Consider the following 18,479-nt stretch of genomic DNA (forward strand, 5'->3'; position numbering starts at 1 on the left):
GTGCTTAAGAAAATATATAAGAAGTCTTATCTAAGTTATTTCATTCATGATGATCAACTCCCTCCACACACAAACCTATATATGTATACACAGAAGTGCTAAGTTCCATGTCAGATATGAGTCTTCCTCTCTTAGGAACCAGAAAATTCTACAACTCCTATCAGTTGCTGATCATCTGCAAAGCTATATTAGAATATCAAAGAAGTAATGCTCCAACATTTGGTGCAGTATTATTGCTTGACTCGACACAATGTGGCAGTTGTAAAACTAGAGTCTCCATCATGCAAATAGTGTCCTTCATTTTCAATCTTTCATGAAAACATGTCCAACCACTGGGAAGAATTAACTTGTTTGGAAACAGGTGAGGATTGGCAGCAGGAAGGGCATTTGGCTGTTGATTTTGTCTAACTCATGTAATCAAGGAAAAGTGGACAATAAAATAATGAAGATACTAATGATGTACTAAGATCTAAACTGTGAGATAAAAGAGTCAAAGGAAAGTTTGATGTTTCTGAAACCCATTTGAAAGTATATGAGGGGATACCTGAAAGTAACTGGAATGTTCTCTGTTGGACAAGCCATCGTCCCACAATTGTGGTTCAGGCTTCTGCTGGTAGAAGCCACTTGATGCAACCCTCAGGCATCAGTCTACCAACTGGCATCATCAAGTGGAGTCTTACTGCCACTTGGTGCGTCTTTGTTTGGCAGTGTTTCTCCTCTGTTTGTCGATCTTTGTGATGGCTGAAAAGAAGGGATAGCATACTTCTAGGAAATTCTGTTTTCTGCTGGGGAAAATAGCTGCTGAAACAGTTGTCCTGTTTCAAATAGCTTATAAGAACGCTGCCATGAGAAAAACAAGTTTCTGAGTGGTTTCCATGCTTTAGGAATGGTCACTTATTGCTTGAAGACCAACCTCATTTAGGGCAACCAACAACCTCCCAAATGAATGAAAGAATCATGAAAATTAATGAACCGAACATAGAGGATCATCACCGAACAATTGACAAATTTATTGATATGACTGGTGTGTCCTGAAGCTCCTGCCAACGAATTTTGAATGAGGAATTGCGAATGAAAAGAGTTGCAGCAAAATGTGTGCCTCACTTGCTCATGGAGGATCAAAAACAGTCATGTGCGTCATGAACTGAAAGAACAGTTGGAAGTTGATCTGAACCTTTGTGGTGACAAAAGCTGGTGCTACGGCTACGATCCAGAAACAAAGCAGCAATCGAGTTAATGGAAGCATTCAATGTCACCATACCCCCCCAAAAAGTGTGTCAAGTGAAGTCTAGTGTCAAGATGATGTTGGTTTGTTTCATCAATGTGAAAGGAATTGTCCACCTAGCATTTGTTCCTCCTGGTCAAACAGTTAACCAGACATTTTACTGAATGAAAAAAGTTCTTAAAGTAAAATGTTTTGCAGATGTGGAAGAGGTGAAAGAAAAGATGATGGGGGCATTAGAAGGCACCACTTTGTAAGGATTCCAGGACTGCTTCGAATAGTGGGAAGTGCTTCTTGGCTAAGGCATTACTTGAAATGGAGAATACTTTGAAGCCAATAAAAGTGAGAACATGTAAAAATAAGTGAATAAAATAATATTTCAAAATTCTGGTTTCTTTTGAGTACCCCTTCGTACATGCATCTTGACATAAGATACTTCATGACAGAGATAAAAATCAACTGAAACATAGTAAAGAAATAGATAAGAAAAAAAAAAGAAATGGAGAATATTCATCTCTAAAAGATGAAGGTAACTCTACCCCAAATTATAATCTCATGAACAATAACTTATCTCAGATACTTAAATAAAATTCCTATCTACCTTATGCATGTGTGTTAGAGTGTATCTATGTATTAGCAGTAGTAGGGAGAGAGAAAGAGGAAGAGCGGGAGATTTAATGTAAAAGAGTAATAGAAAAACATATATGAATAAAAAGCACTATAAAATTGAGAACCTTGGTAATCATGTAGCTATTGAAAAAATATCTTCAACTTAATTTAAGCAAATGATGTTTGTGTATGAAAGGAACATTATAACAATTTTGTTGAAATTTAATATAAAGTCTAATGTGAAATGGAAAAAAAAATATTTAACATTAAATGGAAACAAGGAATGAAGATTCATGGTGAACCAAATATAGTTTAAATTAAATAACTTACCTGAATATAAACATAAATAAAATAAGTAGTGCAAAGAAAGTAGCAACATTATCCATGGTTCTTAACATGACGATGAGTTGTCTTCGGAGTGCAGGAAGGAAGCGTACCAATTTCAGAATCCTCAGTAATCTGAATGTACGTAAAACTGATAAACCACCAGCACCGTCTTGTGCAAGTTCTATGATGCTGCAGTAGAAAGAAACAAGATAGACAATTTATATTAAATTGTTACTGGGCAATCCAAATCAGTTAGCTATCCTTTAAAACAGACAATATACTATTAGTCAAGTACTTAAATTGGTCTAATAATGTATTAGGCCATTTTAAGTACATTAGAATGTACTTAAACTGGTCTAATAAAATATATTTAAACAATCAAAATTATACTCATAATGAAAAAAAAAATATTAGCATTAATGATAATTCCTGTTAAGAAAGACAAAGGAGAACACTAAGAAATCTAAATTGATGGAAAATACAGTCGGAGAATGAGTGTTTAAACTGAATAGGAGTAGGGAGTATTACATATTCCATTCATGATAGATCTTCTCAGAGAATCATAGTCTGACTAATACTACTCGACTTTAGAACGACTGCAAGAATAGATAGATTTTTAAATGAAAACCACCTACCAATTGGCCAATTCAAATAACGACTTGGAGGATAATTAGCATAAAGATAACTGAAAGGAAAAAGGCTAATGACAATGAGGGCTTAAAATGACAACATTTTAGCTTTGATTTGCTTTTGGTTCACTTAATCTTTATTGTTATTAATTTCTAGTTTTATAATCTCTGTATGAATGTTGAGCTACAATAGGATGTTATTTCTTATTTGTTAAACTCTTAAGCAAAGATATTTTGTGTTTTGTTGAGGGTAAAAATTAAGCCAGTAAACCTATGATCAATGTTAGTTCACCCGGGACCATCCTGTTTTTCTCAAGCATTGTACTATCTTGGACTCTAAAACTTAATATGTCTTCTCTTTTCAAGATAGTAATGTGTATTTTGAGGGAGATTTGATTGCTATTTCTAATAGCTCAAATGGCCTTGTTGAGATACTCTTGTTGGTTAAGTTTTCATAAACGTATTAAGCTCTTGTTGAAAATTGTATCAAGTCACCTTCACCACATTTGAGTAAGCTATACACTTAAAATTCAAACAGACTGAAAAACCTTTTAGTTACATTTAAAACACTTGAGGCCAACTTGTTTGAGACTGCCTCCTATTTCAGTGATACTTGTTTTTAAAGTATTATAATATTTAGATTAAAAACTTCCAATATATATTTATGTAAGGACCCTTTCTTATGTTCTGCCATTTGTGTTGCATCCCAGTTGATTTGATTACACCAAGGAAATTATATTTCCATTGGTTTTTCAGTAACTGATACTATCAGTTGGCTGCAACTCCTGATAAAAGTGTCATTGATATTATTATTATGGTTTTCAAGAGTCAGGAGGCAGGATTTGAACTTGGAACACATAGAAATGAAACAGACACGACAGGAAATCATGCTTTATGCTCTAAGTCACAGTCCCTTTCTTCTTCTTCTTCTTCTTCTTCTTCTTCTTCTTCTTCTTCTTCTTCTTCTTCTTCTTCTTCGTCGTCGTCGTCGTCATCGTCATCATCATCATCGTCATCATCATTTAATGTCCGTTTTCCATGCTGTCATGGGTTGGACAGTTTGACAGGAGCTGGCAAGACCAGGAGCAACATCAGGTTCCATTGTCTGTTTGGGATGTTGGTGCTGCACCTGGACTTGCCAGCTCCTTTATCTATTTAAAAAGATGAAAGGCAAAGTTGATGCTGGTAAGTTTTGAAATCAGAGCACAATGATTTAGAACAGATACCATAAGTAATTCTATCCTCCATCGTTGTCGTTGTCATCATCATCATTGTCATTGTCATCGCTGTTGCCGCCACCGCTGCCACCGTCATCGCTGCCACCGCCGTCATTGTCGTTTAACATCTGTTTTCCATGCAGACATGGGTTGGACTCAATCAGTTTGATTTCTTAGATTATGTTCTAAGCATCAACTTAATAATTACAAAGTTAATTACTTTACAAAATTACTCTAAATTCTTGATTATTTCCCAAAATTAGCTGAAATGTGTAGGCAGTTTCTAAAAAAGATGTTACAAGTGACAAACTATTTGTTCTTGGAAGCCTCTGTGTGTGTTTACTTGACTTACTAGTAATAGCAGTCAAATATCTTTCAAATGACAGCAAACGTGGTGCAGAGTCACTCCACCCATAAATTTCATTAGAAATATGGTCAGAAAAAGGTTAAACCAACAAAAGACATGTAGTTCTGTTGTGAAAACAACTGAGATAATTAAATAAAATTTCAATGTAACCTTTGCTTTTTAAAAGATGGTAGTGTGTAATTAATAACTATTACTTCTCATAAGTTTAAGTGACTTATGTAGAAATTCCTATGTTCTTTTCTATTCTAGGCACAAAGTCTGAGATTTTGGGGGAGGGGGGGCAGTCGATTAGATCGACCCCAGTACACAACTGGTATGTAATTTATTGACCCTGAAAGGATGAAAGGCAATGTCGACCTTGGCGGAATTTGAATTCATAACGTAAAGACAGACAAAATACTGCTAAGTATTTTGCCTGGCATGCTAACATTTCTGCCAGCTCATCACCTTATAGAGATTCCTATATTGACTAACAATAGTTTACAGCAATATACATGGCTGCAATATTTTCTAATAATTAAAAAAAAAAAACATTTAAAATATTTGATAATGGATCGAACTGAAGTAATTTTTTTCTTGTGTGAAATACTTTACTTAATTGTCATTGATGGTATTTTACTGTGCATGTAGGTAAAATCTTATAAGAGATCAAAAGTCAGCAACAAATTTCTAAATAGTTGCTTAAAAAGGGGTTACAAACTACATGCTATCTGCTATTATGAGCCTCTGTATATTTGCTTGATTTTCTAGAAATAGCAGCCAAATATCCCTCAAATCAAACTCTACATTCTCACCTTCACCCACACATTGATAAGACACAATGTCTGAAAAAAATAGGTAGTTTGGTCATGACTAGAATGCCTTTGATTGTTGTACATCTTACGTAATCAGGGATGATCTGAGCTAAACAACAATTCTTTCTACTATAGGCACAAGGCTTGAAATTTTAAAGGCGGGACCTAATTGATTACATTGATCCTAGTGCTCAGCTGGTACTTATTTTAGTGACTTCAAAAAGATGATAGGCAAAGTTCATCTTGGTGGAATTTGAAATGCTGCTAAGTATTTTGCCCAGTGTGCTAATAATTCTGCCAGCTTACTGCCTTAACAACAACAACAATTATATTAAGATAATTGTTTGAATTTGTAGAAATGTCTAACCTCCAAACTGATATTGAACTTCTGTACTCTTAGAATAAAATCAAGCCTCTGAATTTGTTCTCATATTTAATATGTGCACTGGTTTGGTCATGTGATGAGTAAGGATATAAACAGTTGCATACAGAAGTGCCAGTCATTTAAAGTGGATGGAACTTAGGGAAGAGGGTGAGCCAGGAAGACATGGGATGAAGCACTGAAGGCTGATCTCAAGACACTGAGCCTTATGAAGGAGATGACAAAGGACCAAGTTATCTGGCTCCTTGCTGTACCCAAGAAGACTTCTATGCCACAGTAGAATTTGAAGCACTAATTTCCTAGGCTGGTGAGATAGATGTCATTAATGTTCCACTTGAATCTTTGCAGGAAAAGATATATGCAAAGAAAAAATTCCTTCTGAGAAGGAGACACTGAGCACAGTGACCAGTGCAGGACTGGAAGAAGAAGTTTGATGAAAAGGAGAGAGACAAGTAGATCAGAAGTGAGTTAATGGAGGTATACAGCAGTTTGATACATGAAGACTAGTGGAATAAGGTACCTTACTTGAAAACATGTAAATGTTGGCTTCAGAAAGGGTAACTGACCATAGACTTCTACTCAAGAGGTTTCAACTGACCCATGCTAGCATGGGAAAAGTGGATGTAAAAAAAATGATAATGATGATGACCTAACTTCCATATTGTTATTGAAAACAAGACATACCTAATTAAATGCTAAATGTTAAAGCTAACATACATACATACATACATACATACATACATACATACATACATACATACATACATAAATACATACATACATACACACATACACATAAATATATGTATATATATATGTGTATATGTATAGATATATATATATATATATATATATAGAGAGAGAGATAGATAGATAGATAGATAGATATAGATAGATAAATATATATATATGTACATATATGTATACATATACATACATACATAGCTACACACACACACACACATATATATGATGCTAAACAATGATGATGATGTATGCTATATATATGTATATACATACATATGTATATATGTATCTATCTCTCTATCTATATGTAAGTGTGTGTGTGTGTGTGTATATATATATATATATATATATACCAAACAGCCCAAAAGCAAGTGCCAGACAGGTTAAGTAAACTGTCAGTTACTTGGTTTGATTGAATCCATTTTATCTGCTTTAATGAAACAATGTTTAAACGTGTGAAGAACAATTTTGTTTCTTGTGTCAGAAAATTATCTTTTGGCAATATTCTCTAGCTTCTTACTTAATTTTCTGCCAGGATTTATTAAATTATCTATTTTCAGCACAGCTTGTTGCTAACTAAAATCTCTCTCTCAAGAAAAAAAGAAAAAAAAGAAAAAAGTTCTTTAGTTACTTTAGTTGTGTAACTTATGACATTTTTTAAAAAAGCAAAATTTTTTTTAGTTCTGCTTAACTAAAATAAAAAATAATAGTTACAATAAATAAAAGAAATTGTAAATAAATCATTATGATATATTTTACAATCAAATAATGAATGAATGGAATCAATTTTAATGAAAGTTTAAATCCAGGGACTGGGTGTTCTTGGCAAAAGTTTCATTTTGGTACAAGTCTGTAAGTCAACAATTAATTTTGTATAAAACTTGAAATTGGCTAAAAAAAAAATGATAAAATGAAAGTGTATAAAATAAAATAGAATAAAAATTGATTTCAAGCCAGAGGATTGATCTAAGGCAATGATTGATTAAAAATGAAAAGAAAGAGAGAGAATAAATAATAAAAAGAAAAAAATGAAAAGAAAATTAACTTTTGGGGGCTGTCAATGACTTGAGTTTTATTGAAACTTTCTGAAGATTGATTTTTTTTTTTTTTAAAGAAATGCTGATAGTAAGAGAAGGAGGCAGAAGGGATGGATAGGGGAAGAATTGATACAGGACCAAATATTGATGTTAAAAACTGTAAAGAGGGAAAATATATAAAGAAGGAAATTAATAACAGATGAGTGTGATGGTAAATGATCGCAGTGTTAATAATGATGGTCATAATACTATAGCGGTAGTGGTGGTGGTGGTGGTGGTGGTGGTGGTGTGGTGGTGGTGGTGGTGGTGGCAGTAGTAGTAGTATTAGTAGTATCAGAAAGGATATGATTATGAAAATGATAGTGGAAATGGCGATGGTAGTGTTGGTAATTGGGAAAAATGATGATGATGATGAAGAGGAGAATGGTGATGAAGAGAAGGACTTTACCGCTGATGTAGTTAACAATGATGATAATGATAATGAAGATGATGATATTGATAATATCGATGACGATAATAGTAGTAGCAGTGGTAATGATAACAGCAGTGATAGCAAAGAGTAAGCAACACAAATGATGGTGTTGGTCATGATAGGTTATTATGATAGAGAATGGGATATGTTTGAACATATCTGAGGAAACATGATAGTGAAATGTAAAGAAGGTAGGTGCAATGGTGAGAGAAAACAAGGATGATTCTACAAGAGCAGCTAATGATATTTATCATTTTTATGACTGTTTTAACTCTTAACATGCTGGTTTGGCTTGCGTTAGATGTGTCCGATTGATAGCCTCTTGTTACTCTGCCCTATTACTTTTAAGACTTAGGATAACTGCCTTGTTTGGCATTTTCATTGGCTGACTTCACTGTTGTGATCTGATCACCACGAGCCACCAGCTGATGTAATTTTCCTCACATTTCACAAAATCTTAATCTTTCTTTGTAATCAGTTTCTAATATCTAACATTTATTTCTCCCATATATATATATATATATATATATATATATATATATATATATAATATATATATATATATATATATATATATACACATATATATATATGTGTATATGTATACATCTATATATGTAAAGATGTAGGCATGACTCTGTGATTCAGAAGCTTTCTTCTTAACCATCATGTCTCAGATTCAGTCCTTATGGCATGGCACCTAGGACAAGTGTCTTTTACCACAGCTTTGGGCAGACCAAAATCTTGTGCATGGATCTGAAAGAAGCCCATCACATATCATCATGATCATCATCGTCATCATCATTTAACATTTGCTTTTCATGCTGGCATGGGTTGGACGGTTTGCAGAAGCTGGCAAGCCAGAAGACTGCACCAGGATTCACTGTTTTGGCATGTTTCTTATAGGTAGGCATCCTTCCTAATGCCAACCACCCTATACAGTAGACTGAGTGCTTTTTACATGGCATATGTATATATATATATATATGTACGTTTGCATGTGTGTATTTATGAGTATCCTTGTCTTGACATCTTGAGGTGGTTGTAAATGAGTATTTCCATCTGACCCATGCAAGCTTGGAAAACAATTATGATAATGATAATGATGACATATAAAAAAAAATCATCTAGTATACTCTGTTAAGTGGTTGGTGTTAGGATGGATATCCAGCCATAGAATCCATGACAAAAGTTGTCAATAGAGCTTGGTGCAGTCCTCTGGTTTGCCAACTCTGTCCGACCAACCAACTCTTGCCAGCAGGGATAACAGACATTAAATGATGCTGATCATTAATTAATTAATTAATTCATTCATTCATTCATTCATCCATTCATTCCTTCCTTCCTTCATACATGCATGCATGCATGCATACATACATACATACATACATACATACATACATACATACATACATACATACATACATACATACATACATACATACATACATACATACATACATAAATACATACATACATGCATGCATACATACATTCATACATACATACATACATGCATACACACATACATAAAATCAGCTGCCCAGCAGATATTAACATAAAGCTGAAGATCAATGAAAAAGAGAATGCCTATGTTGACCTATTGAGAAATTTACAGTTTCTCTGTCCAGATTACAAGTACAGGTTTATACCTGTAACTATTGAGGCCCAGGGATATGTAATACACTGCCTAAATACCGATCTTGAGAAATTAGGCTTCTCAAAACCAGAAAGGAGAAAGCTGATTCGAAGACTATAGATGCAAGCCATCACTGGAACTGTAAAAATCTGTAAAACGTTCTAGAAGTTTGTCATTTAAGTATATATGACCATGTTTGGATATACAAGTATATACATGAGAAGACGTCATCATCATCATCATTTAACATCCGTTTTCCGTGCTAGCACGAGTTGGACGGTTCGACAGGGGTCTGGGAAGCCAGGAGGCTGCACCAGGCTCCAGTCTGATCTGGCAGTGTTTCTACAGCTGGATGCTTCTTTCAGTTTCTAATAACCAGATGCACTCTAAGGCTTTAGTTGCCCTGCGGCTATAGTAGAAGACACTTGCCCAAAGTGCCACACTGGGACTGAGCTCCAAACCATGTGGTTGGAAAGCAAGCTTATTCCCACACCTACACACACACACACACACACACACACACATACAAATGAATACATTGTCTCTTGCACATCTGACCCGCAAGAATTAGGAGACAAAGCATCTCAAACCACATCTCATTTTTCATAAAGTATGAGAAAGGTTACAGTATAATATATTTCTATGTGGGGATAGGCATAGCTGGATGGTTTTGATCATAGATTTGCCCATTGAAAGCCGACTTGAGGCTAAAACAACAACGACAACAACAACACAACAATAACAACAACATGAAAATGGGAAATAGGAAGTATTTATATGGTAAAGGTATGTCTGATTATATATGCTTCCATTTAACTTCTATGTAGCCCAGTACAATCTCTTACATGATTAGACAGTCAGCAGCCAATCTGACATTAATCCTCACCCAGTTTACTGTGTAAAAATAAATGTGGAACAGAAGCAAATTGAAATAAAATATAAACCTGCCAAAGAATAGAAGAACCTCTCATAAGAGAGAAGACACCAGTGAGCCCCCAACATACGTAGAAATTAGACAGACACCATCAGGTTATCTGTATTTGGGGGGGGGGGGAAACTACTCGATATTGATAATGATGTAGCTAAACTTAGGCATAGCTGTGTGGTTAAGATGCTTGCTTTGCAACCATGTGGTTGCTGGTTCACTTCTACTGTGTGGAACCTTGGGAAAGAATCTTCTACTATAACCCCTGGCTGACCAATGACTTATGAGTAAATCTGGCAGATGGAAACTATGTGGAAACCAGTTGCATGTGTGTGTGTGTGTATACATCATCTATCTGAAAAAGAAGCACTAAACATAAAGCAGTAATGCATTTATAAGTAGCAGAGTCTATGTTCAGTCATAGAGTGACCAATGGTTTCACATTCACAAAAGCCTTAGCCAGATGTGACATGAGTTACTTTTGACTTCAGCTTTAGAGTCTGATGAGACTTTGTGGATGTAAAACCATTGGTCCACTCTATGACCAAACATAGACTCAACTACTCATATATCTATCTATCTATCTATCTATCTATCTATCTATCTATCTATCTATCTATCTATCTATCTATCTATCTATCTATCTATCTATCTATCTATCTATCTATCTATCTATATATATATATGTGGAGGCGCAATGGCCCAGTGGTTAGGGCAGCAGACTCGCGGTCGTAGGATCGTGGTTTTGATTCCCAGGCTGGGCGTTGTAAGTGTTTATTGAGCGAAAAAGCATAAAGCTCCACGAAGCTCCGGCAGGGGGTAGTGGCGACCCCTGTTGTACTCTTTCGCCACAATTTTCTCTCACTCTTTCTTCTGTTGGCCTGCTTGCTTAGCCAGCGGGGTGGCGTCATTTGAAGGCTAAAACAATGCAAAGCGCATTGTGACTAGCGATGTTTAGCAACATCTGATAGCCTGGTCAATCACGGTGATCACGGTGATATATATATACATTAATATCTTGCTATGGCATTGCAATACAAATAACTTGGAGTAGAACTAAATGCACATATGCTTCAGAATAGGCGAGTACAGAACGGTAATAAGAAATTAAGATGACATTAGAATAAACAATTATCTTATGAACTTCATTGGCTTACAGCTGTTTCTGCAATGAGATGCAGTTGACTCATAGCTGAGTGTCTAAGTATCACCTTATAGCTTCATCAGAGCTTTAAGCATTGAGTCCGCTGCATCTTATAGCAGAAATTGATGTAAGCTAATGAAGTTCACAAGATAGTTGTTTATTCCTTTGTCATTTCAATTTCTTATATATATGTATATGTATATATATATAACATCATCATCGTTTAACGTCTGCTTTCCATGCTAGCATGGGTTGGACGGTTCAACCGGGGATCTGGGAAGCCAGAAGGCTGCACCAGGCTCCAGTCTTATCTGGCAATGTTTCTACAGCTGGATGCCCTTTCTAACGCCGACCACTCTGTGAGTGTAGTGGGTGCTTTTTACGTGCCACCTGCACAGGTGCCAGGCGAGGCTGGCAACGGCCACGGTCGGATTGGTGCATTTTACGTGCCACCGGCACAGAAGCCAGTCGAGGCGGCGCTGGCATCGGCCACGATTCGAATAGTGCTTTTTACGTACCACCAGTCCAGGGGTCCTGGCATCTGCTGGGTGCCAGTCATAGGATTGGTTCAATTCCGATTTCGATTTCGACTTCGATTTCACTTGCCCCAACAGGTCTTCGCAAGCAAAGGGGGGTTGGCATATATATGTATATATCAAGTTAAATGAAGAGTGGGAAGTTTAATAATTATTTATTATTGACAAATTGGCCATCTTTACTTCTTACAGCCATTTCAATTAATACTCAATAATTCAATTACAAATTTGTGCATTAAATTTACATTTATTTGACATGACCATAATTTCATCAGAGAAAAAAGTCACACTTTGAGTCTGCTGAAATGAACTGATAGGTTGGTATGTAACATCTGAAGGTATATCAAGGGAAGACGATATATATATGCATATATATATATATATATATATATATATATATATATATATTTGAATCCTTGTGGCTTAGTCGTTTAGCAAAGGTTTAGAGTAAGTACCAGGCTTTATGAAAATAATAAGTAGTAGGGCAATTTTTTGGCTAAACTCTTCAAGACAGTGCCTCAACATAGTCACAGACTAATGACAGTAACAAATAAAAGTTAAAAGGTACCAGATATATAAAAAATTGTGATGAGATATTGTTCCATTTGTTCTGTCCCTAAAGTGGCTGAATTCCTTTTGAGCATTGGGCCTCACAAAGGCAATGACAAAGATCTTTGGCATTATGTCATGCTTGAGAAGAAGACCCATCAAGTCAAGCAAAATTGCAGTCATGGCAGATACTGGTGTCACATAAACTGGCACCTGTGCCAGTGGTACATAAATTGCACCCCAGTGTCACACAAAGAGCCACCGTGCAGGTAGCACATAAAAGCACCCATTATACTCTCAGTGCAGTTGGCATTAGGAAGGGCATCCAGCTGTAGAAAACCATGCCAAATCTGACTGGTGTCTAGTGCAGCCTTCCAGCATGCCAGCCCAGTCAAACCATTTGACCTAGCATGGACAAAGGACATTAAATGATGATGATGATGATTTTGATGATGATAATGTGGAATTACATCAGAGAATGAAATACAGTTGGTGAAATATTAAATATTTTCTCATTTCATGATATACTTTTTGTATACATTTTGTATTGACTCTTGATAATGCTGACAACTTCTTAATTTATTTCTAGGAATTCTATTTAGTTTGCATTGTTGCTAAGTCTTATATTTTTAAGTCATAATAGTCACTGCTTGCCCCTGCCCACCCACTTTCTTGTTAGTATTAGGGCCAGGTCTCTGATTTGAGGCTGTCTTCCTCAACTAGTTTCGAAGGCCCTGGGAAAAGATTAAGGAGCCATAGACACTGATTTACTCTCTCAGACTAAATGGCAAAAAGGAAAGTAACGTAGCTTAGTAGCTTTTCTCTCCTGTTGCTGTTGTTATTGTTATTGCTGTGTGTGTGTGTGTGTGTGTGTGTGTTGTGTGTTGTGTGTGTGTGTGTGTGAGAGACAGAAAGAGAGATAGCAATGAAAAGTGACAAATGATTAGAGACTATGCTGAGACACACCCAATATGAAAAAGAAGGATGCCAGTTGATCATGATGAAGACAACCATGATGATGAGGCTGTTGAGGATAATGTAATGTTTTATATTATTGTTAACTTATTTAGATTGTTGCAAACTACTGAACCTGAAGTGGCAGGAGCTGTGTGGGTTACACTGCATGTTAGTTTCATTGTGTGCCTATTGTCAGAATGTGTGACGAATGTGTGATGAAGTGTATTATTTTGAATAGTTTAAACATTTTTGCAACTTGTAACAAATGAAATCAAGAGCTGAACTGGAATGGAAGCACTGTTTGAAAACTTGCATCAGATTATCTTTATTTGATTAAATGATAAATGAAGTGCTGATGAGAATTCTGAGTGCTAAATCATTTCCATTAATTGGGATAATGATACTTTGCTATGGAGGAGAGAATGTCAAATTAAATAAGCCAGTATTTTACATCCAGTTTCTTGTCAATAGTCCTTGGTCATGTATTTATGGTAACATGACTAGTGCTGGTGCTATGAAAAAAGTACTCTGTATATGTTTGGAAATTAGGAAGAACATCCAGTCATAGAAACTATGCCAAAACAGACATAGGAGCATGGTGCAGTTGTCAGGCTCATCAGATTCTACCCAACTGTCCAGCCTGTGTCAGAAGGAAAGATGGACATTAAAAGCTGATGATGAACAATTCTTGGGTTAAATGTTTAACTGAATGATAAATGTAAAAGATTTTTTCCCTTTGAATTTAAACTGAATGCTTCTTTCTTGATCTGATTTTCAGAAAATTGCATTTATTTATTGATATTATTTTGATATACAGAGTAAAAACTTAATAGTACATAAAAAACACTGTGGGACAAGAATGGAAAAAAAAAGCACTCTTACCTTAATACTACAATAAATCCGTCAAATAAATTGAACCCGTCACTAATATATCCAAAAAGACCATATGCTGCAACTTTGAGCAGCATCTCAACAGCAAAAAGAAAACTGAAGACTATATTGCTGTATTCTAATGCTTGTGTCAATTCTTCTGGCTGCAAATAAAATATGAAAAGTGAGAAATAAATAACAAAAATGTAAAAGTGTATTGTGTATGTTTTATGAAAGGATAGAATCTTTGTCACATCAAAAATTAAATAATTAACAAAATTACCATTACATCAAATGAAATTACAAGTATTTCATCATAAATTAATGGATAAAGAAATCTATATTTATTTGGCACGTTCAAAATTTGCTTTATGTAAAGATCAATAAAAAGAGATTTGTACAATTTTATGAGGACATCGTTTTATAGAAAATGTGTAGATTTTATGTTGTATTGACTCTAAGACCTCAGTGCAGAATAAAGAAAGTTTGTATAGATTGGAAGGGAATAAAATACAGGTGAATGTATAATGAGAATTTAAGAAAATTTGGTTAAAGAAACTGATGCAAATTAAAAGTATTGCTTCTCCTCAAAAATGAAAGGTGCTGATAACTGAGGTATTGAAACTATCCAGATATGTAAGTCATGTGCTATTTAATAATATTATTAACCATGTTGTTATTATTGTGCTATCATTAATAACTGGCAGAACAGTGTCATTGTTAATAACTACAAGAGTAACAAAGATTAACTGGACAGATACAATTATAAATATATCAAACTGTTGTAATATGATATGAAAGTGTCTGAGATTGCTTTTAGCAAAATGAGTTCTGGATGGATAGATCTATATAACATCCACTTTGGTGGTGGAACAGCACATCCTTTATTTAGTGAAATATCTGTAAGAGAAGTTCTTTGCTAAAGAAAAACTACTTCTTTGTATTTGACAATCTTGCAGAAGCTTTGGACAGAGTCTCATATGTTGTAATCGGGTGGGTGCTAAGTGTGCATGAATAGATTATGAGTGTCATGATGTTATTAAAGAAAGTGTTACTATCAAGGCCCTAGTCAGGGGTGAGTTCAGTGAGAAATTTATTGTATACAGAGAAGTGCTCAGCAGAACTCATCGTCTATTATAGCTCTTGAATCTATAATTTAAGATTTGTATGTTGATGACCAGGTTTTTACAGAAAAATCTAGCAAAAAGTTACAAAAATGTCTCATGGTCTAGAGTCCAATGGTCCAAAAGACAACTTGGCAAACATCATGTAGGGAAAGAGTTGGTAGGAACTGGATATTGTGTACTTAGTGTTAGAAATGAAACACAAAGTATAGTGACAGGGAATTAAAACTTTGGCTGTATTAAATGCACAGAAATAGTTATCAGTAAGAAATGAAGATGATGGACAGTTTGGATAGCTAACTAGATGTAGCTTATAATTTATGTTATTTGGATGGAGGGAAAAAGTTTACTGTGTTAGGAAGGGATGGAAAAGTTCAGGGACATGTTTCATTTACTGATAATAAAGACTTGCTCTTTGGATGTGAATGGAGGAGGTATGATGTATGAAAAGATTGATACCACAGCACATTGTGATGTGGACATTGTATATGTAAGATCTGTACAAGCTGGAGAGAGCTGTATGTATAATGGATGCTTAAAATTAATCTGCATGAAAAGTGGAGAACAGTAAGATTAGAAAGTAACTGAACATTAAAGGTAGATGCTAAAATATGCTGCCTATACACCTATATTGGCATGGACATTTAATACATATATAGATGATTAATGTGAAATGAAGAATTGCTCTCTGCTGTTGGTGAAATATTTGAAGAAGAGAAATAAATTCTAAGATATGGGATTATATTTAAATCTTTGGACTTTAGAGAATACATGATGATAAATTGACAAAATGCTGTACAGCATATCTACTTAACCCAGAAGGGAAAATCAACAACAAAACACTTATAATGGTGACTATGAAGACCTAGAACAACTAGATGAAAGAAAGCATAGGTTTGATCATACTCAAACTGCTTTAAGAAAATATTGATGGAATGTCTGTGCTGAGGGGCAGTTTAAAATGTGGTTGAGAGTAAATCTTGATCAACCAGTTTGGACAACAAATTGATTGTATATAGAGTTAAATTTAGAATGATTCTGTTATTTAGAACTATTAAAATTATGGAATTAAATAATTAAATGAAAATTATTACTGCACAAATGATTTGTAAAGGTAAATTTTTGACACCCACTATCAACTTTGCAAATGTAAAATAATAACTCCAAAAATTCGATGGGCACAGTTTGTTGCCATAGTCTCAACTACTTACTGGCAAACTCCCCACTGAACACATCTACAACACTTAGAACACTACTGCAATTCTATACTAAAGCACTCTCTTTCCAAAAAATTCAACAGCCTCATTACTTTTATTTCTGAGAACTAATAAAAACAGATAACTATCAACTGCTTTGTGCCCACCACCAACATTTACTGGCATAGAAATAGAATTGTGGAGAGAGCATAAAATGTTCAGACTGCAGTCAAAGTCAAGATTGTATAATAAATATTACCTCTATGTTAATTTATTTCATTTCATAAATAGTAGTTGAAACTCTTGTTTAGTTTTGAGGCAAGCCCTTATTGGAGATGTAGTCAAATCCTATTTTATGGACTCAACCATGTTCTAAAATAAGTCGAAAGGTAAGCTACTATAAATCGGCACGAACTTTCTGGACAACCCAATAGTTTTAAAAATAGTGAAAAGTTTCACAAATAACTGTCACTATTAAACTAATGTTTAGAACATAAATTAGCTGAAATTTTGGTGGAATATTTTAACTTAAATTACTTTAAAACTATAGGTTTGTATCATGGAACCAGGGATGGCTTCAGGTGGGCTGCTATCAAAACATTTTGCTGCTCTTTTTAGAGAGTTTGAGTAGCCACTAAGAGGTTTGAGTGTTGACTTGTTGAAACTCTGCTTTTTGATGACAATAGTGATGATTACATTGATGAAACTGAGTCTGTGTTGTTAATTCTAATTTTCTATTATGAATATTAATATGGACTTTATTGGGAATTAAAAGTTGGCACCATTATTAAGGTAGTGAGCTAGCAGAATCATTAGCACTTTCGGGGTCGATAAATTAAGTACCATTTACACACTGGAGTCGATATAATTGAATTAATCCGTTTGTCTGTCCTTGTTTGTCCTCTCTATGTTTAGTCTCTTGTAGGCAATAAAGAAATAAGAAACGTTCGCTACATACAATAAAAAAAAGGCGGCGAGCTGGCAGAAATGTTAGCATGCTGGGCAAAATGCTTAGCAGTATTTCATCTGTCTTTACATTCTGAGTTCAAATTCCGACTTTGCGTTTCATCCCTTCTGGGTCGATTAAATAAGTACCAGTTACACACTGGGGTCGATATAATCGACTTAATCCGTTTGTATGTCTTTGTTTGTTCCCTCTGTGTGTAGCCCCTTGTGGGCAGTAAAGAAATGAGAATCCTTAGCACTACAGGTAAAATGCTTAGCAGTATTTCATCCATCTTTATGTTCTGAGTTCAAATGTTGCCAGTGTTGATGTTGCCTTTCATCCTTTCAGAGTTTATAAAATAAGTACTAGTTCAGCACTGGCATCGATCTAATTCACTAAGCCTTTCCTCTGAAATTGCTGGCCCTGCACCAAAATCTGAAATCATTGCTAAGGCAGTGAGCTGACAGAATCATTACCCAGAATGCTTAGCAGCATTTATTCCAGCTGTTTGCATTCTGAGTTCAAATTTGACTGAGGTCAACTTGTTTGGTTTTTCCTCCTTTTTGGGATTGATAAAATAAGTACCAGTTGAGCACTGTGGCTGATGTAACTGACATATGCTCTCTGCTAAAAATTGCTGAAGCTATGCCAAAAGTTGAAACTGTTACAGGTCACATCTTTCAAAAGATAATCCTGAATAACTCCCTCATTATCGTATATTAGAACAAGATATTTTTTCAGTTAAAGCATTGTTATAATGGTTTCAAATTTTTCCACAAGGGCAGCAATT

At 35.0% G+C, this 18,479-nt stretch overlaps 1 protein-coding gene across 1 annotated transcript in view; it reads right to left on the reverse strand.

The window, feature by feature from the left end:
- Positions 1 to 18,479, reverse strand: part of LOC115213213 (voltage-dependent T-type calcium channel subunit alpha-1G-like) — an 865,045-nt gene that overhangs the window by 419,258 nt on the left and 427,308 nt on the right. Inside the window, exons 10-11 of the mRNA XM_036503838.1 lie at positions 14,436 to 14,587; positions 2,162 to 2,347 (exon numbers count right to left, since the gene is read on the reverse strand). Coding sequence (XP_036359731.1) covers positions 2,162 to 2,347; positions 14,436 to 14,587 — 338 coding nt within the window. The remainder of the gene's footprint in view (positions 1 to 2,161; positions 2,348 to 14,435; positions 14,588 to 18,479) is intronic.

This window comes from Octopus sinensis, linkage group LG6, assembly GCF_006345805.1.
Source record: "Octopus sinensis linkage group LG6, ASM634580v1, whole genome shotgun sequence".
Taxonomy (NCBI): domain Eukaryota; kingdom Metazoa; phylum Mollusca; class Cephalopoda; order Octopoda; family Octopodidae; genus Octopus; species Octopus sinensis.